At 36.4% G+C, this 23,599-nt stretch overlaps 5 protein-coding genes across 9 annotated transcripts; 4 read left to right on the top strand and 1 right to left on the bottom strand.

Moving 5' to 3' along the window:
- The first annotated feature begins 478 nt into the window (after positions 1 to 478).
- LOC125186762 (beta-galactosidase 8-like) lies at positions 479 to 1,847 on the top strand. Its single transcript, XM_048083207.1, has 3 exons — positions 479 to 549; positions 669 to 787; positions 988 to 1,847. The coding sequence occupies exons 1-3, from the start codon at positions 534 to 536 to the stop codon at positions 1,096 to 1,098; spliced, it is 246 nt and encodes an 81-aa protein (XP_047939164.1). The 5' UTR covers positions 479 to 533; the 3' UTR covers positions 1,099 to 1,847.
- A 3,301-nt stretch (positions 1,848 to 5,148) lies between these two features.
- LOC125189205 lies at positions 5,149 to 6,611 on the top strand. Its single transcript, XM_048086479.1, has 2 exons — positions 5,149 to 5,519; positions 5,656 to 6,611. The coding sequence occupies exons 1-2, from the start codon at positions 5,192 to 5,194 to the stop codon at positions 6,390 to 6,392; spliced, it is 1,065 nt and encodes a 354-aa protein (XP_047942436.1). The 5' UTR covers positions 5,149 to 5,191; the 3' UTR covers positions 6,393 to 6,611.
- Positions 6,612 to 6,680: 69 nt separating this feature from the next.
- LOC125189206 (probable pyridoxal 5'-phosphate synthase subunit PDX2) lies at positions 6,681 to 10,082 on the bottom strand. Of its 2 annotated transcripts, XM_048086480.1 has the most exons (7): positions 9,898 to 10,079; positions 9,691 to 9,818; positions 8,871 to 8,958; positions 8,619 to 8,692; positions 7,929 to 8,117; positions 7,140 to 7,237; positions 6,681 to 7,068 (listed from the first exon to the last, which is right to left on the bottom strand). In XM_048086480.1, exons 1-7 carry the CDS (start codon positions 9,947 to 9,949, stop codon positions 6,942 to 6,944), a joined length of 756 nt encoding a protein of 251 aa, XP_047942437.1. In that variant the 5' UTR covers positions 9,950 to 10,079; the 3' UTR covers positions 6,681 to 6,941. The 2 variants fall into 2 exon arrangements, with proteins under 2 accessions (XP_047942437.1, XP_047942438.1); XM_048086481.1 differs by lacking the exons at positions 6,681 to 7,068; positions 7,140 to 7,237 and adding an exon at positions 7,719 to 7,784 and having other exon boundaries at positions 7,881 to 8,117; positions 9,898 to 10,082.
- A 939-nt stretch (positions 10,083 to 11,021) lies between these two features.
- On the top strand, positions 11,022 to 15,930 carry LOC125186648 (serine/threonine-protein kinase GRIK1-like). Of its 4 annotated transcripts, none has more exons than XM_048083058.1 (13): positions 11,022 to 11,220; positions 11,520 to 11,765; positions 11,934 to 12,284; positions 12,478 to 12,552; positions 12,639 to 12,683; positions 12,985 to 13,059; positions 13,457 to 13,544; positions 13,630 to 13,754; positions 14,672 to 14,767; positions 15,034 to 15,100; positions 15,182 to 15,297; positions 15,374 to 15,452; positions 15,545 to 15,930. In XM_048083058.1, exons 3-13 carry the CDS (start codon positions 12,000 to 12,002, stop codon positions 15,730 to 15,732), a joined length of 1,239 nt encoding a protein of 412 aa, XP_047939015.1. In that variant the 5' UTR covers positions 11,022 to 11,220; positions 11,520 to 11,765; positions 11,934 to 11,999; the 3' UTR covers positions 15,733 to 15,930. The 4 variants fall into 4 exon arrangements, with proteins under 4 accessions (XP_047939015.1, XP_047939017.1, XP_047939014.1 ...); XM_048083060.1 differs by having other exon boundaries at positions 11,022 to 11,312; positions 11,709 to 11,765; XM_048083057.1 differs by having other exon boundaries at positions 11,022 to 11,312.
- Positions 15,931 to 16,983: 1,053 nt separating this feature from the next.
- On the top strand, positions 16,984 to 22,635 carry LOC125188948 (zinc finger CCCH domain-containing protein 24). The gene is made up of 14 exons (XM_048086068.1): positions 16,984 to 17,541; positions 17,744 to 17,836; positions 17,906 to 18,169; positions 18,300 to 18,372; positions 18,598 to 18,730; positions 18,809 to 18,962; positions 19,140 to 19,220; positions 19,423 to 19,545; positions 20,363 to 20,533; positions 20,691 to 20,825; positions 21,328 to 21,423; positions 21,557 to 21,877; positions 22,072 to 22,115; positions 22,207 to 22,635. The coding sequence occupies exons 1-14, from the start codon at positions 17,047 to 17,049 to the stop codon at positions 22,454 to 22,456; spliced, it is 2,433 nt and encodes an 810-aa protein (XP_047942025.1). The 5' UTR covers positions 16,984 to 17,046; the 3' UTR covers positions 22,457 to 22,635.
- Positions 22,636 to 23,599: the final 964 nt, after the last annotated feature.

Genomic DNA, 23,599 nt, shown 5'->3' with positions numbered 1-23,599 from the left:
TTTGTTCCTTGATGTTCTTTGTTGGGGTAACCGTGTAAGTTAGCTCTGATGATTCATGTGGCCGAAGCTAGTACAAATGAGGGCCATCAAACATTCACCATCGCAGTTGACCCTAAAAATTAATATGTCCTGTGAATCTGTGATTACAAACAAAATGACTGGAGAGAAAACGGCTGCTTAACTTTGTTATGTAAAAGGATAGAAAAAGAATTTAGCATAAAACTCACAACAGGTACATTGTCAAAGAGATTACAAAAGACAATTTAGCTGGTACAAATGAGGACCATCAAAAATTCGCAATAGCAGTTGAATACTAAAAGTTACTGTATTTTATGTCCTGTGATTACAAACAAAATGTAGAGAGCAAATGGCTGCTTAACTTTGTTTTTGAAAAAAATAGAAACAACAGATCCATCGTCTCGGCCATTTGATATATGCAAGAACTTGTCGTATGAATTGTATTGCATTTTAACAGTACCACGGTGGCACTAACTTTGGTCGCTCGAGTGGTGGACCTTTCATTACAACAACCTATGGTTGATGAGTATGGTATGTCATTCCTTTGTCTAATATGATACGGACAGCCAGAGAGTATAATTTTATCTCTTGTTTCAAAGCAATATTTTTTGATATGGATTCATGAATGTGTATTGACTGCTCTGTTTTAGGCCTTCTGAGGCAACCGAAATGGGGTCACTTGAAAGATGCACACAAGGCTATAAAACTTTGTGAAGAGGCAATGGTGGAAACTGATCCAAAAACCACATCTCTTGGTTCAAATTTGGAGGTATAACATCTTCTTCCTACAAGGTTCTACTCATTAAGAAGCATGCCTCTCTCTTTCGAATCATCATTACGCTACTCTTGCTCCAACTTCTTTTCTGGATCTTTGTTGCTGTTTTAACAAGGCATATTTTTATTCACAAATTTCTATGTTAGAATTAAGATTATTGCCACTTCTCCTGAAAATGTAATTTTCTGTCTCAGGCTACTGTATATAAAACAGAATCAGGAAGTGTGCTGCTTTTCTTGCAAATGTTGACACACAATCGGAATAAAATAAAGGGCAGCCTTTTCTTACTTGACATAGTTATTTAAAATCCTCGATCTTTATTAGTGCATAGAATGCGAAGTGATATATACAGCTGGCTATTAATATGGAGTAGGAGTTTTCATGAAGGAGCAGCCATAGCCCATAGCCATTATAGCCACTGTGCTTGGCTTTCTCCCTCCAACACAAATTAAGAAGATTACATACATATGCTACCAAAAGAGACTAATCTCATCTTAAACAAACAATCTTTTGTTTAACTTACCTAGCTCTCTTTTTTTTACGGCATTGACTTTGATTAAATAACTATTAACTTCAAGTTGATAATATATATATGAGGAGTAAAGATGGTGCAAGCAGACTTCCTTTACGGACATTGCGGAAAGTGGAAACATGATCCAGTCTTGTTGCCAAACGCATCGGCAAGTTGCACATATTCAACCATAAAAATATGTGTGAACTGTGAAGAAGGAGAAACGTTTGATCGCCAATTCTTCCGTCCTCACCACAGATATGCATGCTGTAATGCTCCTACTCTGACTTCTTCTATGGCCGCCGCCGCCAGAGGGAGGGAAAGAGGGGCAGCCCTAATTTTCACCTGCTCAAGATGGCTGGGTCTTAGAATTCAAGACATTCAATTGGTGGGATGCTTATGTCTAATTACTACATTCAGAATCAAGTCACTTATGTGCGTTACTAGTGTGGGTGTTGGATTTTGCATAAATTTCCAACTTTGAATCAACAAATTTACCAGATTCTAGTATGGAATATATAATGAACGAGATCGTTTTTTTTATATTTCATGTTACTCTGGTACATTGATGCACTTTCCAGAGCATGATCAAATATCATTTGCTTCATGTGAGAATTTGGCTCGTTGATTCAATTTTTTACTATAGATTCAAATTAATGATTTTATGTAAAATTTGAGAATTCTTTAGAGAAAATCATGTTATTTTTAAAAAAAATACCACAAAGTTATGCTAATTTTTAAGTACTACTGCTCTATGTCATTAACATATTACTCCCTTCGTCCCACTTTAGGAGTCCCAGTGGTTGAGTTCAATACGAGTTTTAAAAAATATAAAGAAAAGTTAGTGGAATGTGGGTCCTATTTATTTTATATTAGTTTTATAATAAAATATGAGTGGAAAAAGGTTAGTGGAATGTGGGGGCCAATACCACTAATGGAATATTCTAAACTTCTAAAGTAGGACACCCAAAAATGGTAAATCGGGACTCCTAAAGTGGGACAGATGGAGTAATATGTACTCCCCTCCATCAGCCACTAAATGTCTCATTTTTTCTTTTTCGTTCGTCCGCCAATAAATGTCTCATTTCACTTTTACCATATTTGTTAAATGGATCTTACATTCCACTAACTCATTCCACTCACATTTTATTATAAAACTAATATATAAAATAGTCCTCACATTCCACCAGCTTTTCTACTCATTTTACTTCATAAAATCAAACAATTTCTTAAAATCCGTGTTGATCAAATATGAGACATTTAATGGCGGACGAATGGATCAATACTCTATTTTGATCACTGAATGGAGTATAGTACTTTCAACATGTGTCAAATAAAAGAAAGAGAATTTCAATGTAGTATAGAGTAATAAATTGTATTGGTATATGTGTTATGATAAAATTGTTATCATGGAGTATATATTTAAACTCAATTTTTAAATTAAACTAGTATCACGCATGTGCTATATACAGATTAATATATTTTTAAAAAAGAAAACAGAGTATGGAATAAAAATGGATGGAAAGAAACTAAAAAGATAACTAAAAAGAAAAAAATACCAATAAGTTTATATAATATTAAAAACAAATACGATGTTGGATCAAAATTGATATATAAAAATGATGAAAAAAGCAAAAAATATAATTTAAAAAATGTTAAGAAAAGAAAAATATAATTAATAAAATGAAAAGGAACGAAAACATAATTAAAAAGAATAAAATTAGCCAACCAAAGAAATTGGGGAAACCTCGAGCTCACTGAGCATGGTGTGGGATGATTCCATGGCGTCAAGCTTTAAGAATTCCTCTTATGATAATAGCAAAAATGGCATACTTGAGTTTATAAGCCAAGGAGGTAGTATTGGATTGGGCAAATAGAAATTTGTTTAAGTGCAAATTATTATAGTATGAAAACTTACAAACTTAATCAATAACCACCAACTACTAATGTAAATTTGGAAGTGAGAAAAATGCACACATGGTGGAGTTGCCCCACTAATTTTAATTTATAATTTTTTTTTAACTTTCCACTCACTCCACTCTTTTAAATTTCTCCAAAACTCCCTCAAAACTCCCCTTTTATATATTGTATAGATTAACGGTTTCAACTTTCAAAGTGAAAAAATTGAGAATCTAATAATCATTCAATATAATTTGGAAACCTTCAAAGTGAAAAAATTGAGAATCTAATAATCATTCAATATAATTTATACTCCTACATATCTCGGGAAAAAAAATATTGGTTCACAGTTAAGCACTTAAATACTAGTACCCAAAATTCTATAGAAACAAAGTAAGAAATGTACAAAAATCAATCTACTATTTTATTGAGTACTACTGTACAGATCAAAGTTAGTTTCCCCAAAACAATTTATCACATACACCCCAAAAGATATAGCTTCAGGTTGTTATGATGATCCTACAACATGACTCAAAGAGTTAGAAATGTCTCCTAACTACTAAACTTAATTAATTTAGCACTATAGAGACAGTATATCGAAATGTTCCCTTCTAAAATTAATTAGTTTTACACTATTGAGACATATATCAAATGTCTCATTTGATAACATAACATAATGTAAGTTTTCTACCATATTCGAAGTAAATAGAGACAACTAGAGTTCCCCTATATATAACCCCCACTGATATGTTTAAATTATAAATAAATGTCTCATCCTCATAAGATTAAGGAAACATGTTAATATTAGTTTCCTGCTAGCTATATCCTAGTACTTAGAAGACAGAGATAATTAATTGTCCCCCAAAATCGAAGACATGTATTCTCCAGAAATAATCTCCAAACTAATTACAGCCCGTTGTGACACAAGTAAAATCCTAGGAAGTGTATGTATACTATATGGACATAGAGGCATGAGCCAAAAACGATCCTATTTTATCACTTTGTTAATTTGAGTGATGCTATGCCTCTAAAAAAATGAAATATAATTATTTTTATATATTTCAATTTTGTAAAATAAAATCCAAAATTTTGGCATTTATAAAATTGAAACCTTAATTATTAGTATTAGTTCACATTAAAATAATTTAGTTCTAATTTGGTTTTAAATCGACACATTTTTTATCCTAAATTTTGAATGTTTCGGACGCGTTCAGTTTGGTTTTTAATGAAATTATAGACAAGTTGGTTTGATTGGAGTAAAATTTAAATCTATAATCGCATGCACACCCCAATTTCTACTATATACTTTTGCTCTATAAAAGCAATCGAAAGTAAAAGAAGGCAGTAGATTTTATTTATTCACATGGATATGATCAAACACACACAACACGTTTGGTTTTGACATGCATAAACTTGACGTAAAGATGCATCAATCCAAAAGTAAATGCTGTTTCGATTTCCTATCTCAGATCTCCTCCTTCTCTCCTCTGCACATTTTCTTGAGTGCTTCATAACTTAATTAACGCCACCGACATAAAGCTTGTTGTATTACTTAATTGTATACGATATTTAAAAAAAATATATATATTTTGTGTATTCAAAATGTAAAGGGTTTCATGTGATCAGACAATCTTATTTAATGAGAGAGACAATAAAAATATAATGAGAAGTTCCAAATTGTAGCGTTGGCTGAAATCGATCGTACGAATGAAATGTTGCATTATGAAGCAAATACAAAGTTACGTAAGAAACCCAACCAAGACTTTTATGCAAGAACATGTTTTAATAGTGTGTTTTATGAAGATTGAAACACAATTAATCAAAGCCAACCAGGAAACCACTGTATTTCTCGAATAGAATAGTATCAACTAAATATCACCATTACTTAAGCCGAAACCCACGCCCATTTATCTCCAACCTATAAATCCTTCCATTGATCAATTCGCTAAACACAATTAAATCTCTTAATTACTACTGCTACTTGAAAAATGGAGGCTAGGAAGCTCTACTTTCCGGTGGCTCTCCTCCTCCTCCTCCTCTTCATCTTCATCTCAGCTGCGGCGGCCCAAGGCAACAGCGGCAACAATGCCAACAAGCAGAAGAAGCCTCCTAACGACGCGGCCTCAACCAACTACGAAATGCTTGAGCCGCTGCCCAAGACCAACCAGGAACGCGCCTTCTGCCACGCAAGAGGCAAATGCCACTACAAGACCCTCACCTGCCCGCCCGAGTGCCCCCAGCGCAAGCCCAAGAAGAATAAGAAGAACAAAGGCTGCTTCGTCGACTGCAGCAGCAAGTGCGAGATCACCTGCAAATGTACGCTCTTATTTTCTTGTCCCACATCCACAAATTAGTAACCCTGACTCCTCTATAAATGACCAGTCATTTATAGAGGAGTCAGGACTCCCTAATAATTGAAGTTTATAATAAAAGTATATATATATTTTATCAGGGAGGAGGCCTAAGTGCAACGGCTTCGGTGCCCTGTGCTACGACCCACGCTTTGTTGGTGGGGACGGAGTGATGTTCTACTTCCACGGCTCCAAGGGCAGCGACTTCGCCATTGTCTCTGACCACAACCTCCACATCAATGCGCACCTCATCGGCGCCAGGCCGGCGGGGCGCACCCGCGACTACACGTGGGTGCAGGCGCTCGCTGTAATGTTCGACGCCCACACCCTCGTGATCGCGGCCAAGAAGGTCGCCCACTGGGACGACCGCACTGACGCGCTGGCTGTCAAGTGGGACGGCCAGTCTGTGGCTGTCCCGACAGAGGGGGATGCGGAGTGGAGGACCAGCAGCGGTAGCGGTAGCGGGAGAGAGGTGGTGGTTGAGAGGACTGACGATGTCAACACGGTGAGAGTGACGGTAGCGGGGCTGGTGGAGATCGACGTTAGGGTTACCCCCATCGGCGAGGAGGAAAATAGGGTTCATAACTACCAGCTGCCTAGCGACGATGCATTCGCGCATCTTGAGACGCAGTTTAGGTTTGCGAATTTGTCTGATCGTGTCGAGGGCATCCTTGGAGTTACGTACCGGCCTGGGTATGTCAGTCCGGCCAAGAAGGGGGTGCTGATGCCAGTGGTCGGAGGCGAGGATAAGTACTATGTGCCATCGTTGTACTCGCCTTCCTGCAAACTCTGTATTTTCTCCAGACCACCTTCATCACCACTTGTTGAAGTAGCATGATTGCTTGTTGCATATAAATAAATTGTGTGAATTTTTGTAATTTGTTTGGATAACAAGCTGTGTTTGCTTGGTTGATTGTTGTGTTTGTTTCTGAGTTTGATGTACAATAATTGTTGCATAAATAGCAACGTGTATTTCTTATTTATGTGTGTATATACATGGCCCAGAGTGCTATTTTATTTACATGGGATTAATAAAGTTATTTGATTGAGAATTTGAGTTGAACATGTACAATAAAACAAGATATTAGATTAGATATCATAAAGTTCCAACTCCCATAAAACCTTATTGACAACAAAAGTAAAATCTATGTAATAGATTTCCAGAAAGGGTCAAATTCCGCATAGATGTTTGTGGAGCTTCTTGGTGTGGAAAATAGTAAAGATTGCTATTTGAGAGCGCAATGAACTACTTGGGCTAAATCATCCTTAAGCCGATCAATATAAACTACTAAAACAATTTACAAAGAGATATATTTTGTGGCGGTGAGCCCGGGCCCGATCTATCTTTGACAAATTTGACAAGGAAACACGCACCTTTTTGTCCTTGTTAGTAATGAATGATCGGGAGCTCATACTTTTGTGGATCGAGGAGGCTTAGATTGTCGGAGGACAATGCCGTGCTACTTGATGCTTCTTGGCTGTCTTCATCCAGCATCTTCAAGAAATAGCTGTGCCTGCACAGTGAAATTGTACGGTCAAGCAACTGAATAATTAAATGCAGAAAAACACAAAGCACAAAACAGACCATCTGGTATCTGCAGTTAACTCTGGATGAAAAGCAGTTGCTAGCAACGTTCCCTGCTTTACAGCAACGATGACCTTCTTTTCAGCTACAGCTGCTTCCTGGGGTATCATATAGTAATTGATGTTAAAATTTGAAGCTATGCATCAAAAGAAACTTATTAGAAACATATTGCGCTGGATTCTTTATTTTATAAAATGCAGAGGCCAACTGAAGAAATAAGAAGAAGACCAAGCATTTTCACATACTTCAGAGCTTAAATCTCATTGAAAACACTATTGTTTGAAGTCAAATCCAATGGTTAGGTAGCAACTAAACACTTTCTCGTAATCATAAACATATTACGTTCTACAGAATTACCAGAGTGTGAAGAGGATGGTTGATTTCATAATATTGATCATTGCACATATATTATATAGCTATATAGAAGAAAGTTTAAAGTTCTATACCACCCCATCACATTCCCTCAAGGAGGGGAAAACAATAGAAAGAGTAAATCAGCATTAAAATTGGTCAATATGAAGCCTGAAAAAGTGGTGTAATGTCCAAAAAAGTAGTAAATCTAGACACCTTGGTGTGCAAGTGCTAACCACCAGGTTACAGCCGGTTTTTCCATACTGTCACACACATACCCAGAAAAATTGTAGTCTGCAGTGATCATATGTTCCACCAGTAAAGTAAAGGTACTAAGGCTAAGATTAAGACTCTTAACAGATATTTTGCAGGAAAAGGGAAAGATCGTACAGGATAAACAAGCAGAAAAGATTCAAGTGAGAGCGCAAGAGGATTGACCTCTAAACTTTCAGAAGCATCACGTTTAGCAGGTCTATCAGATGGATGAAGAACTTCAGCCAATACTTGCACCTCTGGACCTACTTCAAGGATCCCTGGAGCACGAATAAACACACCTCGGAAGCTTGGGGGACCTCCTTCTTTGGCCACAATCTCAGGAACCGAGAGCTCTGCCTCAAAGCTTTGTATCTAAAAAGTTTCATGCGGATTATAAAATGATAATTGACTGTTGTCAAAGTGCTGGAAAAGTAAGGATGAATGAGCAGTTGAGACATATAACTGTGATAGGAGCATTCTTGGTTACAACCTTGCAGATTTACTTACCCTTAAGGGCACTTATGACGAAAGTACACTATAATATCTATTCTTTAATTTTGCATACTTGGTTTCAGAGAATCAAAATTGAAATAAACTATCTTCAAGAGGCTTATAAGTAAAGTCCCCCAAGTTTACAACGTATTTCCTCTAATTTTGACCAAATAACAGTACAAAGTACAAACTTCTTGATTAGTATACTATAATAATCTTATAATATAGTATCATCCAACCGCTTTAGACATTGTCTAAATAACATCTAACAAGATAAAAAAAAAATATCCTATTAATATGTAAGAAACTTAAATGTTTTAATGGACATTAGCAACGGATGACGGATGTACAGAACTGAGGAAAATGCAACTCATATCGTACCTGACTGCCAAAGAAGTTTCGATGAACTGTACAGTTAAGGCCACCAATAAGTTCCTGTCCACCAGTTTTTTGCCCTGCAATATATATGACATTTATGCAAAACCAACATGTAAAAGACATTATTTTGAAGTATGTAAACAAAATATAGACTCGAGATTTAGAAGATTGGACGCATGAATCTCAGAGATGTTTGCATAATCATACTTTTACAGAAAAAAGGTGACATAATGATACTGATCAGTAATTACATACCAACAGCTTTGTCAGCCAAAAAGATAAGGCCAGCACAGGTTCCCCAAACTGGATTTCCCATTTTCACAAATTCCCTTAGTGCAGGAAACTGCAGCAAGAACCAAATTAGCACAAAGATATACTCCACCATACAATCAGCATAACACAACACTGAACATCCAGAACTATAGGAAACAGTTCAGATTACAGCAAAGTTCTAAGAACCAGGAAGAAAGACGTATATTAGCAGTTCAAATACCAAGAAACACAACACTTATAGACTTGATGCAGCCTTAAAATATCCTTTTCTTTGTTCATGTTTGAATAAACATCACCAGACATATCATCTCTACTCAAGAAAAAAAGAGAAACAAACGTATATTTCCCACAGAAGGTTCTGAGCTAGAAGATGTAGCAAAACCAGTAACTTCCATGATTTGGAAGAAATCATGTAAAACAGAGACCTAGAACTGGATTCGGAATGTGTAAGACACACCACAAGCAAAGACTAGCTTCACTTACAATCAAAGAACTTGGACAAAAAAAATGCAGAGATGCCCTCTGAGTTGTGTATTGAATTCATATACTACTAACCCAGCTTTATTTTCTGAAATCGCCTTATTTTAAGCCAGAATCCAAAAACCTATAAACAATAAAGAGAGATCTATCCACAAGGCGAGATTTTTATCCGGGTATGAGGATTGAATTGGTCTACTTGTTTCACTACGGTTAACTCAGTAGTAGCTTTGCTCATAATCTTTACCAAACACAACCAAACGCATCCTCTTGCAATTAAAACACACAAGTTTATAGCTTTCCGAGAGAGGGAGAGAGAGCATACGAGGTTATGGTACTCGGCAAGCTTGGCCATGGTGGTGCTTTCGCCGCCAGGGATGATGAGGGCCCGGACGCTCTGCAGCTGCTCAGGTTTCCTCACCTCCACCCCCTTCACGCCCAACCTTCTCAGCACTGCAATACCACAATCATTAAATCGGAAGCCATACGAGTAAAGTGTTGAAGAAAAGAGGTATTAAATCAGCAGACCCACCCGCAATGTGTTCGTTGAAAGACCCCTGTAGAGCAAGAACGCCAACAACCATCTTAGCTGAAGCTGGCCACACAAGACGAGACGCTACGACTACGAGCAACGCCTGTGTTGCCAATTGCGGTGAAGAATCGTGTCAGACTCTTGCTTCACTCAAATATATTGATGATTTATGAATTTATGATTCGAAAAAGCCATTATATGCGAGCCAAAATTGCCTTCATCATTAGTCCGCCGCCTCCATAGCCACTTTTGGGCCCACAACGCACTGCTAAGATGGGCCATGGCCCAATAAGTAGACATAAAATGGATCATCTAATGCAAATCCTACGCCATCTCCTATTCCACTCCTCACAAACATAAAAAATAATGATGGGTTTATTGCTCATGTTTGTAAGAGATGAAACAGGAGATGGTGGAAATCTCCTATTCCACTCCTCACAAACATAAAAAATAATGATGAGTTTATTGCTCATGTTTATAAGAGATGAAACAGGAGATGGTGGAAGATTTGCATTGGGTAATCTCCACTGAGGTTATGTGGGTTTAGAACATTTCATTGTAGCAGGTTGGAAATTTTCTAACATATGCTTTTTGAGTTTTGAAGTGTTTTATTCAAGGCATTAACTCATGAATCATGACATAACTAGGTTTTGGGAGGCCTAATAATTGAATATATTTTTTTATGTAATGCAACTACATTTGTGAGTCTCAAGTGTTTTAAAAATGCTACACTGTTGTTAGTTAGGACACCTCGTAGTATTTGAGGTTTTTACAAAAAATCGCCACACATGTGGATTCTGCCAGCAAATGCTTTTCAAAAAGGTTTGTCAAGAAAAAAATACATAGGTAAATTCCGTCCGTTTTTATTCAAAGGTGTCAAAAATACATAGGTAAATTATGAATTTATTCTGTAAAAAAATAAAAATAGATAGAGATATTTTTGTAACATAGGAATGCCATATTTGTGTAGTGAAAACAATAGTGTTGAAAGTAGAGCATGATAGTGAGATTTAACATAGATCATCAATGTTTGGGACGGACAGATTGTTAGAATGCGAAAAGGAAATCAAACTGATTTTCATTAAAGCTGTTTACAATCCACTAATCATTTTCCAACCCACTCACTCGCTAATCTACCATAACTTTGCATTTAAACATTCTCTTATTATCAGATGCCAAACTTTATTTTATTTTTTCAAATTTTTTGATGTAACAATTTTCATCCTAAACTTTCTATCCACACATATCTCTCCCTCCTATGACCTCGTACCAATTGAATTTATCGTGAAATAACCACAAAACTGTGCTAACATCTGCATTTTCGTAAGCCCCTTATTGAACACAAGAAATTTCATATTTTTCGGTAGAATTAGATTGTTCTGGGTTAGGGCTTCTTTTTGTTGGATACAACACAGGTACAAATCGGCAATTGAAAAGAGAGTTTAATTTCCAATGATAATTGGATTTCAGGCTATTTACTTTTGCGTGGGTGTCGTTTTGTGGATATCTGGATACAACTCCTTTGTCATTTCCTTAATTTGACCTGAATTTAATTAGATTATTCTTGTTGTACGACTATTACTTTTTTTAATTAAAGTTTTGCGTTTAATTTTTCTTTGAAGAGAATAAAGGTCAAGGTGTCGTTGGCACAACAAGGCAAAAATTGAGGGCTAAGCCTGCACTAGTTTTCTAGTTTTGTAACTCATGAGAATAATTGAGCTGGACACTTTGCTATGTTGGCTTTGAATTGCAATGGGATTGGCTCCATTAACTGTTTCTTTCATTTCTCTGAATGGCATCCTCTGGAATAGCATAGCTGATCGCCCCATCGATACCCACTTCAATATTTCATATACACACAAGAAAAGGCAAGTCTTTGAAATGTCTGTTCAAAAGGTTAATGGCACATAGCTTCTACAATTTTAAATTATTCTACAATTTGAATTAGAGTGCTTTCCTGTTTCATTTCTAAATCTGAGGTCACTCAAGCAACATGTCAAGTTTTGATTTTTGATACCCTTTCCCTATTTCTGCAGGTTTGACTATCGAGTTTATTAGTTTTCAGTTAAATTTAAATTCGGGCTAGATTGTTGTTATTGCAAATGGACTGTTGTGGGTGTTTTGGTTTCTCTTCGAGGAAGCCAAAGAAGGCAGAGAGACCCTGTAGAGGGAAGCCCCACGGTACTTCACAGGAGTCCTTGTTGGATGATGATGATGTAGAAGATGAGGATGACGATTTCTATAATGGAGATATGACGGAAACTGATGAATATGATTTCCTGAGCCCAAGGAAGCGCTCTGAGGAGATCTTGATGTCCCTGCTGGAAAATGGATTGGTTTGCAGGGAGTTTCTTGTTAAGGAAACCAACACTTTGCTACGCTCCCAGGTGAGTTGTAGAAAATATGTATGTTGCATAAGCAAAAGGTTTATTTGTAGCGGAGTAAAAGTTTAGAAACTTGATAAGAAAAAATAGTGTGTCATGTGTGTTGTATGAAGTAATGCTAGTCAAGTCTTCGTGAACAATACTTTCTTTAATAGAAGGAGAGTGTTCCAAACGATATTGACTATCATTATGCCAGGATGATGATGGGAACAAGACAATCAATGAATATGTGCGTGAACATAAGATTGGTTCTGGCAGCTATGGGAAAGTGGTATGTATTTTGCTCTAGGTATTTTCCAATAAGTATTTGGTTTTTGGAAATGTAACATGTAATCTTACCTCTTCGGGAATGTTTAGGTTCTCTATCGAAGCCGTGTTGATGGAAAACATTATGCCATAAAGGTAATATCTTCTGGCATGTTTTTTAATCCTGTAGATGTTTGTATCAACTAAATCCTTGAAGCTTTGGTTGTTAAAATGGTTCTCTGCTATTGGGTTTTATTGGGGGAATATTTGACCTTCTACCTACAGAATTACTATAGTTTTGGATGTTTTGTTGCAGGTATTTAACCCATAGCCATTCTAGCAAAAGCAAGACTTGTTGCTTCAGACGTTATTGATGCCATTTTGCAAAATAAAAATCATTTTAAGAAATTGCTACTAATTCACATCATTACCGACTATACTCAATCCATGTGAACAGGCCTTTCACAAATCTCATTTGTTGAAGCTACGAGTTGCGCCTTCTGAGACTGCCATGACCGATGTTTATCGTGAGGTATTTGATACTTTATTGTGGCCACCAGATTTTGTTGATTTTCCTGTTTTCTTTTTTTCTAATCCTATATTATAGAATATTTTGCACGCTTTCGGTTAAAAAAAATCTTTAAATTTGCATCTATAGTGTTTGCTTACGAGACCATTAACTAGTTACATAATGCTAAATCATCAAAATAATGTTTTCATTATGACATGTGATGCCCATGTTTTTACTCAATCAATTCACATCTCTTTATTTAATTTGACTCTCCTTTAATAATGGTTGTTTATTTTTATCTTTATTGTTGCAGATAATTTTGAACATGTAGTTGATCATCCTATTCCTTTAATTTATTGCCATGATCGGCTTGTTCCATTTTAGTTGTTTGTTCATACTTATAATCACATGTTTTCAGGTCTTAATCATGAAAGTGTTGAGTCATCCTAATATAGTCAATCTGGTGGAAGTTATAGATGACCCAATAACAGATCACTTCTATATGGGTATTTTGCCATTACTTTATTTTATTGTTATTCTACTCCTGCTAACTTGACTTCTATAACTTGACGTCATAACAATTTGTTTCAGTTCTTGAATATGTAGAAGAAAAATGGATTTGTGAGGATATTGGTCCTTCATGTGCTCTAGGGGAAGATACTGCACGGAAGTATTTACGTGACGTAGTTTCTGGATTGATGTATCTTCATGCTCATGTATGTTACTAATGCCACTTCTTACAATATTCATAATTTGATTGGATTCACTTCTGAACCTCTAATTTTCCACTTCTCAACTGTTATAGTATATTACGTGACACTGTTTATGCATCTTGAGTTGTAAAATATTGTGTTATTTGGCATCATAATATAGCAGGGATTCCTAAAATATGTGATTTTTTCATATAATTTATTTAACCTCTCTTACTGTCTTTCACATTATTATGTAAACAGTAAGAGATCAATATAAACAAGAAACTTCTTAATGTTTTTACTATTTATCATAGGCATCAACTTTTTCGTTAGTCTAAAGCCATGGTGATATTCATCAACCTCATGCAAGATGTTAATTGTTAAGACTCCTATTGATCTTATATACAAAGAAGGTTTCACTTATTTTGATCTTGTGCATAAAACAACAAAAATTGAAAAATTAGTTGAGTCTTTGTACTCCACATCAATTGAGAAATTGCTAGCGTACTTTGCCTTCAGTTCTATATGCAATTAACTCTTCTCATAATGTGTGCATTATGACTTCCCCCCTCAACTCTTCCCACTTGGGTTAGTTGTTACTCTTCATTTTTCTTTAAAAGGTAACTATGTTGTTACTTCATCAGTTCCCATTAGAAGTCCCATTTTTTATCGTGCGGGTTTTAAGAAATTGTTTGACTTTGTAAATAAAAGTGGCAGAAAAAATTAGTGGAATGTGGGGTCTATTTTCCAGAAATAGTAAAAGTGAAATGAGACATATAATATATATGATGTCCTTGTATAAAGCTTGTATTAAATGAGGATGTGTTATGCCTTTAAAACTGCACTTAGAAATTGTTTTTATAGGCTTTTATTTATTCTATTTTTTTATGTGTGGTTTACCAGAATTAACTGACATGTTATTTTACTGTTTGATCTGACAGAACATAGTGCATGGAGACATTAAACCTGATAATTTATTAATTACTAGTTTTGGCACAGTTAAGATTGGTGACTTCAGCGTCAGCCAGGTTGTTGAGGTAAGAGAATGTTACTAGCCATCCTCATTGGTTTCATTATTTATATACGAAGTACTATGATTTTCATCACTTGGATCCATGAGTTCGCATGTTTCATATTTTTAATTTTTTGCAAGAATATAAGTATGAACATGTTGAGTCATTTACACACTAATTATTATCACAATTGTTGAATAAAATTTCTTAAATATTTAATGTTAGTATGTACTCACTAATTTTTGGGGTATCATTACCTATAGAAATAAACAAGTAATTTTTTTCCATAGGATGATAATGATGAGCTCCGTCGTTCTCCTGGAACTCCTGTATTTACAGCGCCTGAGTGTTGCTTAGGTCTGTCTTTTTAAAAACAATCTTGATACCAGATGTTTTTTCCATCTTATTGTAACCAATCTACCTTTCTTGTAAAATTAGGTGTAACCTATAGTGGAAAACTTGCTGACACTTGGGCTGTTGGAGTTACGTTGTACTGTTATATTATGGGGAACTACCCATTTCTAGGGGAGACTCTCCAAGACACCTATGACAAGGTGCATGAGTCTATTGCTTCAATATTGATATGTCTCTAATCTATCTGTTTTCTAACTTCAATGTTGCCTCTTTCAGATAGTGAATAACCCGTTGTTGTTTCCTGATGACCTGAATCCCCTATTGAGAGACCTACTCGAGGGTCTTCTTTGCAAAGGTTAGTCAGCTTCGGTTCCATTTTCATATTTTTGGACACTTTTGGATAATCAATTCCATCACTTCTTTCCAACTTATCACTTTGATATGCAGATCCAAAGCAGAGGATAACACTGGAGGCTGTTGCTTGTCATCCTTGGGTCGTTAGAGATGATGGGCCAATGCCTTACCACTTGTGCTGGTGCAAGTACGGTAGGCTGCAGGCAACAGAGGCAGCCTCCGAGGAGAGAGGAGAGGACACCAACTCAACTGATGTGCTGATTGGATCTTGTTTATTGTAGAATTTAGGCACTGTGGCATTTCTCTTCCGTTATATGATTACTGGACAAAACCAAAATCAGCTTGTACAAGAAATGAGTTGAAAAAGGCATTTGAAGAGTTAAACCGGTTAAAAACACTTATATAAGGTTGGTACTTTGATGTGAAAGAAACTTGACGCCTTTTTTTTCTGATAGAATATTTATATATTTCTTCCTCCATGTTATCTTGAATTGTTAGCAATAATGGGATTCTTTCTTCCGTGGTGGTCGACCAGTCGGCAACTCTCGTCCGGCATCTTTGAACACATTGTCGAATTACGAGCGGGCATGTTCCAGTGGCTTGTTGCATGAGAGTGTGTGAATGATAATAGTGCATGAGCCATGTCCCATTTGCTAAATTTCATCGAAAAAGGGCGGATTTGAAAAAATTACACAAAATCTAAAAGTTTGTACACCATCCGTCCCACAAACAGTTGATTAATTTATTTCTTTACTCTCGTTTTATCTCTTTTATTTTATTTTAATTCAATAAATATTATTTTAAATTCTATTTTCAAAAGAAATCAATCATTTACAACATGATGAAAGAAGTAAATTAATAAATTTTGAAATTGAGTGAACAGTAAAAAATTGTCATAATTTGGTGATACGTTCATATTGCATTATTACCCCTGATTTAACCACCATACGTTCATGTAACGACCCAATCCAATAAGGTCTAACCCGAACCCGTCCTACTACCTTCAAATCCAAACACGACCCGCACTCGACATGAACCCGCTATCGACACGATATAATATGGGCTGACACGACACGATAACGACCCGAACATGATATTACATGATTAAAACCTGATATTACACGATTAAACATTAATTTTTAACCTAATTTACACAATTAAAATTCATTTTATACAATTTAAACCTAATTTATAAGAAATTAAAAAATTAAAGGAATATATATTTTTTAAATAATAATAAAAATAATAATATTATTTCTTAATGGGTTACCTATATCCGACCCGAACCCAGCCCATCCCGAAACTATCGGGTTCTTAATAGGTCAAGCCGATAAGGACACAGATCCAATAAGATTCGACCCCTATCCAATAATTTCGTGCGGATTCATATCGAATTATCGGGTCTTGTCGAAAGTTGTCAGTCCTAAATTTAACCCACTCGATATAAGGATAGTTCGGTCCAAAATTATTTTAGGGGTGAATCTGGGATTTTGTATTTGATGTTGAAACTGTGACTACAAAGCAAACCCTTTCAGACTTCACTGAAAGGTTTTAACGCTCAACCAGTTAACCCTCTCGAACTCAAAAACCCTCCAATGGCGGAAATCCCGCCAACTGAAACCCTAACCTCAGTGGAGCACCAGGATTCCACCGATCAGCCGAATCCGTCGGTGAGCCCTCCGCCTCCATCCGCCGAAGAAATTAACCTTCCAGAGAAGCGCAAGCGTGAGGTTGAGCCCGAACCGGAACCCTCAGCCGACAAGGCGAAGCACCCGCTGTGGAAGACGAGCCTATGCTCCTACTTCAGGAGGTCTGGCGAATTGTGCAGCCACGGCGAGACTTGCCGCTACGCTCACGGGGAGGACGAGCTCCGGCCGCGCCCCGACAACACTTGGGATCCCACTTCGGAGCGGGCTAAAAAGATGGCCAAAACTAATGACCAGGATAAAGCTGCTGAGGCGGGCGGCATAATGATGACGGAGGCGTTGGAGGAGGACGGGGAGGAGTCTTCTTCTGGTTTATCCAAATGTATTGTCAATTTGCCTATGAAGTGGAGTTCGGATAATTTTAGGCTTTTTCTGAACGACCAGGTTAGGTTGCTATCTATTATTATCTCGATGCAATTGCTTGAATTGAAAAATGATGATTGCTTAAGTTATTTATGTAATGGTTCTGCAAATCTACAACTGCTCTACTGAAAATCAAGAGATGCATCTTCTGTTAGTTTATAATCAACGAGTTCATTTGCAGTGCTTGATGCATATCATGAATCTGATAAAATTGTTGTAACAGGGCATCGTGTTCAAATCGGCAAAGAAAAAGAAAGGAATGATAGTTGGTTTTGTTACTTTCGAAAGTGAAGAACAATCTAAGACTGCTGTGGAGGTACATCCGAATATTCCTTCATAAGTTATAAATGTGTGAAATTTGCTTCTCATGTTCTTGGTGTTTCAGAAGCTGGATGGGCAAACTGTTGGAAATAATAGAACATTAAAGGTCTCGGATGTCATTCAAAGACCGTTTGAGAAAAGCAATAAAGCTGCATTGCCTGTAAAGCCATCTCCAGATAATGATGATGAGAATGACAGTGTACTTCCTAGCGATTCAGCCTCAAAGGCTAGAAGTGCCCGTGATGCTGTGACTCCTCTTGCTCACATGTCCTATTCTGATCAGCTCGAGCACAAGAAAAACTCTTTGGCACAAATCCTCAAAAGACTAGTTAGTATTATCATACTCACTCGATATGTTTTGAGTTACATGGAAGACTTGTTTTCTCTTTTCAGTAATATTACTTTAAACCTTCTGCAGCCCACTAATAGGAGTTTCGGATTGTATTTATTGTTAATAGACTCGAAATGCACGCAAGGCATGTCCAAATGGTATTTCACTTCCAGAATGGATCCTGAAGGCTAGAGAAATAGGTCCTGTTCTATTCATGTCTCAGAAGTTTAATAAAAGATTATGGTGTTGATAATTGTGTAATAGCATCATGGTAGAATCTGACAGAGAGGACATTATTGATATTAATGTTATGCCATGTTTCATTGTATTTGAACTTTATCAGTCTCTCTTGCTGTAGACCTAAGGCAGGATAGAGAGACTATGTGCAGATGGATCCTTTACCTAATATTTTTGCTGTAATTCAGGTGGTCTTCCATGCAAATTAGAGGGTATAATCGAATCACCCCTTGTTAATGGATACCGTAACAAGTGTGAATTCTCTGTTGGAAATTCTTTGCAAGGGAAGCACACAGTGGGCTTTTTACTTGGGAATTTCAGGTAGTCTCCTGTTAGCGAGCTATCATAATTACTACATTTTGTTCCCTCAACTTAAAATTATTTGGAAATTTTATATAGGGAAGGTGTGACAGCTGTTGAGGAACCCGTTGACTGCCCAAATGTTTCTAGAATTGCTTGTAAATATGCTGCTATCTTTCAAGAATTTCTGCAGCAGTCGTGCTTACCCATATGGAACAGATTGAACAATAGCGGGTTCTGGCGTCAACTTACGGTTTGTTTTTATACAAAAATTACTGTAAATGTCAAGTGAGGTTGTTAATTGTCTTAAAAATTGCTGAATTTGCTTCAACTCGTGATCCCAAAAAAAAATGCCATCCTTTAATTCAAACATTACTAATTAGAAAACGAGTACCTTAGGTGACTATTTATTGCCAATGTTTATATCTAGGTTCGTGAGGGTAGGAAACCTGGCCAGATTGATGCTGACAATTCCGAGGCTAGTATTTCAGAGGTCATGCTCATGGTTCAGGTTCGTTCCTAGTGGTTGCCTTTCGAATTTCATAAATCTAACTGTCGTCCTACTGCCTGAGTGACTGATTGTTGTACATATTCTTCATTGACTGTATAAGAAGACAACCTTCTAAGAAATCTGTTTTGGTAATTTATTATGAAGAGACTTGATTGGTTGATTGACTAGTTCAGTGTATTTCCCGATATCTTGTGTGATGCAGGTGTGCACCCTGGGTTCTGATGAAGGGCAGGTAAAAGAGGAACTTCATCGGTTAGCACAAACTTTTTCTGCAGGATCTACTGCAGAATCTCCTCCATTACCTTTAACAACACTAGTAATTCAGGTAAACCAGTAGCCCGAATTGATATTGTGATTTGTGTATGATGATCTTATCATATGTTTGACTGAGTTCAGGTTTCCATCTACGGAGTATAATTTTTCTTTTGTTTTCCATGGCATATTCTGCCATAAGGTAGGAGGGAGAAAATACAAATACTCCCTCCGTTTTTTAAAAATAGAAACATTTGAAACTGCACGGGTTTTAATGCACAATTTGGTAAAGTAAGAGAGAGGGAGAGAAAAAAGTAATGGAATTAATGTTAGTGGATTATGAGGCCCACTTTATTAGTGGTATAAGTGGTAAATTAATTGATGTATAGGGTGTAAAGATTTCCTAAAATAGAAAGTTGAAAGTTGCTATTTTTAAAGAACGGACTAAAATGGAAAGAGTTGCTATTTTTAAAAAATGGAGGGAGTATGATGCAACCTAGTTATAGCAGCTATGAGAAATTTGAAAATACTAATACAATTTTGTACTGTTGCGAGTCTAAGAGAACATCTATTGAAAAGCTTTCAGTTAGCATTTCCTTTCGTAAATATTGAGATTATTGAAAGGTAGTCATTACGTATCCTTGTCTCAGTTGCCACTGTTGTAATTTTGAACTAGGAATGTCAAATAGCTAATTAGCTATAATATGGAGCTCAGGGCAGTGCTTGATCCTGTTTGTGTTTTCTTTCAATCTCTTAATAAGTATTATACTTCTTTGTTAGTTGCCTGGGATTTCCTCCCAAAAATATCATTATCTGCACTGCAGTTTGTATACTAAATTCATCTTGTTTGGGTCAATTCTGCACGTAATCATGTCTGACATCTTTTGCAGGATCATACAGGAATATCGAATGCTGCACCATCCGATGCCCCTTTGCGGTACGTTTTTCTTCATAGAGGGGGTGATTGTGGACTGGAGATATCTGATGATGTCGTAGAACCAAGAATTCATGATCACATAAGCAATCTCCGGTTCTCTATATCTCCGTCTGCCTTCTTTCAGGTAAAATTTCTTGATTTTTTTAATGATCAGGCCATCTTTTCTTCATACTTCCTATAAGTTTGGCGCTTCTTCTCCCTAAAGAAGAAATCAAGCAAAGAATGAAGAGGACTAGTTTCTCTTATACCTCATTTGCTAATTCATTTCTAATTTTTTGCAGGTTAACACCCTTGCAGCAGAGAGGTTGTATTCACTTGCCGGGGACTGGGCTGACCTGGGTCCTGACACTTTACTCTTTGATGTTTGTTGCGGGACTGGAACTATTGGTCTGACTTTAGCTCACCATGTTGGCATGGTAATGCTTAAAATCCATTTTGAACATTTATTAATTGCATGTATTCCTCTAATTGGTGTTATATTGGCAAAGAAAAAAAATAGAACATTGAATTGGGAACGAAGGTAAGCACTCCACTTTATTCATATGGTGCTGCAATTGTATTGGGTTTGGGTAATACTCCCTCCGTTCTATAGTAATGGAGGCGTTTCTTTTCGGCACGGAGATTAAGAAAAATTGTGTTAGGTGAGTTAAGTAAAGTGAGAATAAAGTGGAAAATGAAAAAGGTAGAGAGATGAAGAGAGAAAAAAGTAAGAGAGGGTAAAGTAGGTGTGATAAAATGTGTTGACTTTTACTAAAAAGGGAAATGACTCTATTACTATGGAACGTACCAAAATGGCAAAATGACTCTATTACTATGGAATGGAGGGAGTATTAAATTAGATCATTCCTTGTAGTCTTGTACACTATCCTTTTGTTAGTTATTCAATGTGACAATTGATTTGGATTCCAATTTTAACAGGTCGTCGGTATTGAAATGAATGCTTCTGCAGTTTCAGATGCAGAAAGAAATGCGGAAGCCAATGGCATTAAAAACTGCAGATTTGTCTGTGGAAAGGTTGGGACTTATTTCCCTAATTATTTCTTCCCTTTTCATTTCTGGTTCGCCAATATCTACTATGTCTATACTAACTGAGTAATGTGTATAATAGCCAAATCTTCTGTTCTAATGTTCCTTAATTTGTGACAAGGCTGAGGATGTTATTGGGTCGTTGATGAAAGAGTATCTATCTTTGCCTGAAAAGCAAGACGAAAACAGAGACACATCAGAAAATAATGAGTCTGAAGCCAATTCCGCTGAAGAAAATATAAACTCTGTTGATGGTGTGGTTGGAGCTGAAAATAGCTCTGTTGTTGTTAACCATGAGAACGGTCATGCTGTGAGTGGGTGTTCGAAAGATGAGGCTAAGTTGGAGAAGGATTCCACTTCACAAAGTAGTAGCAACCCAATGCGACAATTTAAAAATGTCGTTGCTATAGTGGATCCTCCACGTGTCGGACTTCATCCCACTGTAAGTGATCTTCAAGCATTTTTATGCATATGTAGTTCAGGCAAATGGTATCCATCTTTGAATTTTAGACTATCCATAGGAACGAACCTTTCCATTCCTCTGCAAGCATATAACGAAATGTTGCATGCCTTGTTACTCCATTCTTGCTATAAAGCTCTATCTAATGTTCTCGACAACTATTCCTGTGAATGCAGGTAATCAAAGTTTTGAGGACGCAGTCGCGTTTAAGGAGGCTCGTGTAAGTTTCTCCATCTATTATTTCATCAATCAATATTGTTGGTCTCTATTGTGTCCCACAATATATTTTGACTCCATTCTCTTTTATTCAGCTACATCTCCTGCAATCCTGATAGTCTGGTGGCAAATGCTATCGAGCTCTGCACGCCTTCACCCGATAAATCCGAGAAAGGAAATAATAAGAACAACCGGGGATGGAGAAATATGAGCGCTGCTGGTCTAGCCCGTCACAGATCCAAATCTATGCCCGAGTCTGAGCCATTCAAACCCGTGAAAGCGATGGCTGTCGATCTTTTCCCTCATACACCCCACTGCGAGCTGGTGATGCTGCTTGAGAGGTGAATAAGCTTAAACATGAGTTGATGAATCATCTACTTTTTTGGTATTCCATAGTTTCACATCTTGCTTGTTTTTCAGTTGAGTTATTAACATTTTATTTTCATTTACTAACTATAGCAGCTGAGACTTTTTGAGAATTTGTTACAAAACTTACAGTTTGATCATAAATTATTGCTCCACAATTTAATTTTACAAGATAAATAAATTGAAACATTATGGTATAAATGTGTAGTTATTTATAAAGCAGATTGTCCAATCTTTATGATCTGCTTTGTTATGAATGGATGAGTTAGAAACGCCTTTTTATGGACTAATATGCTTTTGCCACTATGTCTTGTCTATTGATTTTGTCACGTAATTGTTGTTTATTGTTATTATTATTTCTGGTCAATAATACCTGTATGATTACTTTCATCCAGCTCAAAATTTTCTCTTTAAGACCATTTGATTAGAAGATTTAAATGAAATCTAATTAATTAAATTTCTTAATGAAGAGGTGGTGGCACTGTGCGGATGTGTGGTGTAGTTTATTCCAAAAAATTTAAGCTGGAATGACTTTTCTTCCATAAAGAAAATAAAATGTGATAGATAACCTAGAAATGGTTGTTCGGTCTAGTTATCATTTAAATTGGGGTGATACGACATGTTTTTTGCTTTTATTAGAAAATAATTAGTGTTCGACTTTGTGTTATGAAGAAAAGCAAAAGCTGAGGTTGAAAAGAGTACTTCTTCATCAATACTTTTATATATATAGTCTGCGGTGTTGGAGCCATGTGTTTTTGCTAATAGTAACTACCAACCACCTTTATTATTGGTGCAACATTCCATCAGAAAAGTCCATATATTATTAAATCATCATTCACTATCAAATCAAATATTGGTCCCAACTTCTCATCAATTAATTTATTTTACACCGAATCATTGGTTATGTCTATCAAAATGTTAGATTTATCTTATCTACGTAAAATATGATAGTATAATATTATTTGTAAACCTAATCAATCAACGTGATATTGAATCCACCAATCTTTCGACTATTAGCCAAGTTTATCTATTTTATTGTTTATACTTTATATTGCCCACCAATTGTTCTTCCCCATCTCATTTTTTCTCTTTTAGGAGATGCATCATTGTGTGATTGATAAC

The sequence above is a fragment of the Salvia hispanica genome, chromosome 5 (assembly GCF_023119035.1).
Source record: "Salvia hispanica cultivar TCC Black 2014 chromosome 5, UniMelb_Shisp_WGS_1.0, whole genome shotgun sequence".
Lineage (NCBI taxonomy): Eukaryota > Viridiplantae > Streptophyta > Magnoliopsida > Lamiales > Lamiaceae > Salvia > Salvia hispanica.
Note: the sequence above shows the minus strand (reverse complement) of the source record. Positions and strands in the feature narration are given on the sequence as shown.

Bases quoted from the DNA above. Each gene is read 5' to 3' on its own strand.
- LOC125186762 (XM_048083207.1), top strand. The intron at 788-987 runs GTATAACATCTT...TTTCTGTCTCAG, and splicing joins CTCTTGGTTCAAATTTGGAG to GCTACTGTATATAAAACAGA.
- LOC125189205 (XM_048086479.1), top strand. From the start codon at position 5,192: ATGGAGGCTAGGAAGCTCTACTTTCCGGTGGCTCTCCTCCTCCTCCTC. The intron at 5,520-5,655 runs GTACGCTCTTAT...ATATTTTATCAG, and splicing joins GTGCGAGATCACCTGCAAAT to GGAGGAGGCCTAAGTGCAAC.
- LOC125189206 (XM_048086480.1), bottom strand. From the start codon at position 9,949: ATGGTTGTTGGCGTTCTTGCTCTACAGGGGTCTTTCAACGAACACATT. The intron at 8,959-9,690 runs GTATGCTCTCTC...TTCTTGCTGCAG, and splicing joins TTGCCGAGTACCATAACCTC to TTTCCTGCACTAAGGGAATT. The intron at 7,069-7,139 runs GTCTGTTTTGTG...TTCACTGTGCAG, and splicing joins TTAACTGCAGATACCAGATG to GCACAGCTATTTCTTGAAGA.
- LOC125186648 (XM_048083058.1), top strand. From the start codon at position 12,000: ATGGACTGTTGTGGGTGTTTTGGTTTCTCTTCGAGGAAGCCAAAGAAG. The intron at 12,553-12,638 runs GTATGTATTTTG...GGGAATGTTTAG, and splicing joins CTGGCAGCTATGGGAAAGTG to GTTCTCTATCGAAGCCGTGT. The intron at 14,768-15,033 runs GTAAGAGAATGT...TTTTTTCCATAG, and splicing joins GCGTCAGCCAGGTTGTTGAG to GATGATAATGATGAGCTCCG.
- LOC125188948 (XM_048086068.1), top strand. From the start codon at position 17,047: ATGGCGGAAATCCCGCCAACTGAAACCCTAACCTCAGTGGAGCACCAG. The intron at 18,170-18,299 runs GTTAGTATTATC...TATTGTTAATAG, and splicing joins CACAAATCCTCAAAAGACTA to ACTCGAAATGCACGCAAGGC. The intron at 18,373-18,597 runs GTCCTGTTCTAT...GCTGTAATTCAG, and splicing joins CCTGAAGGCTAGAGAAATAG to GTGGTCTTCCATGCAAATTA.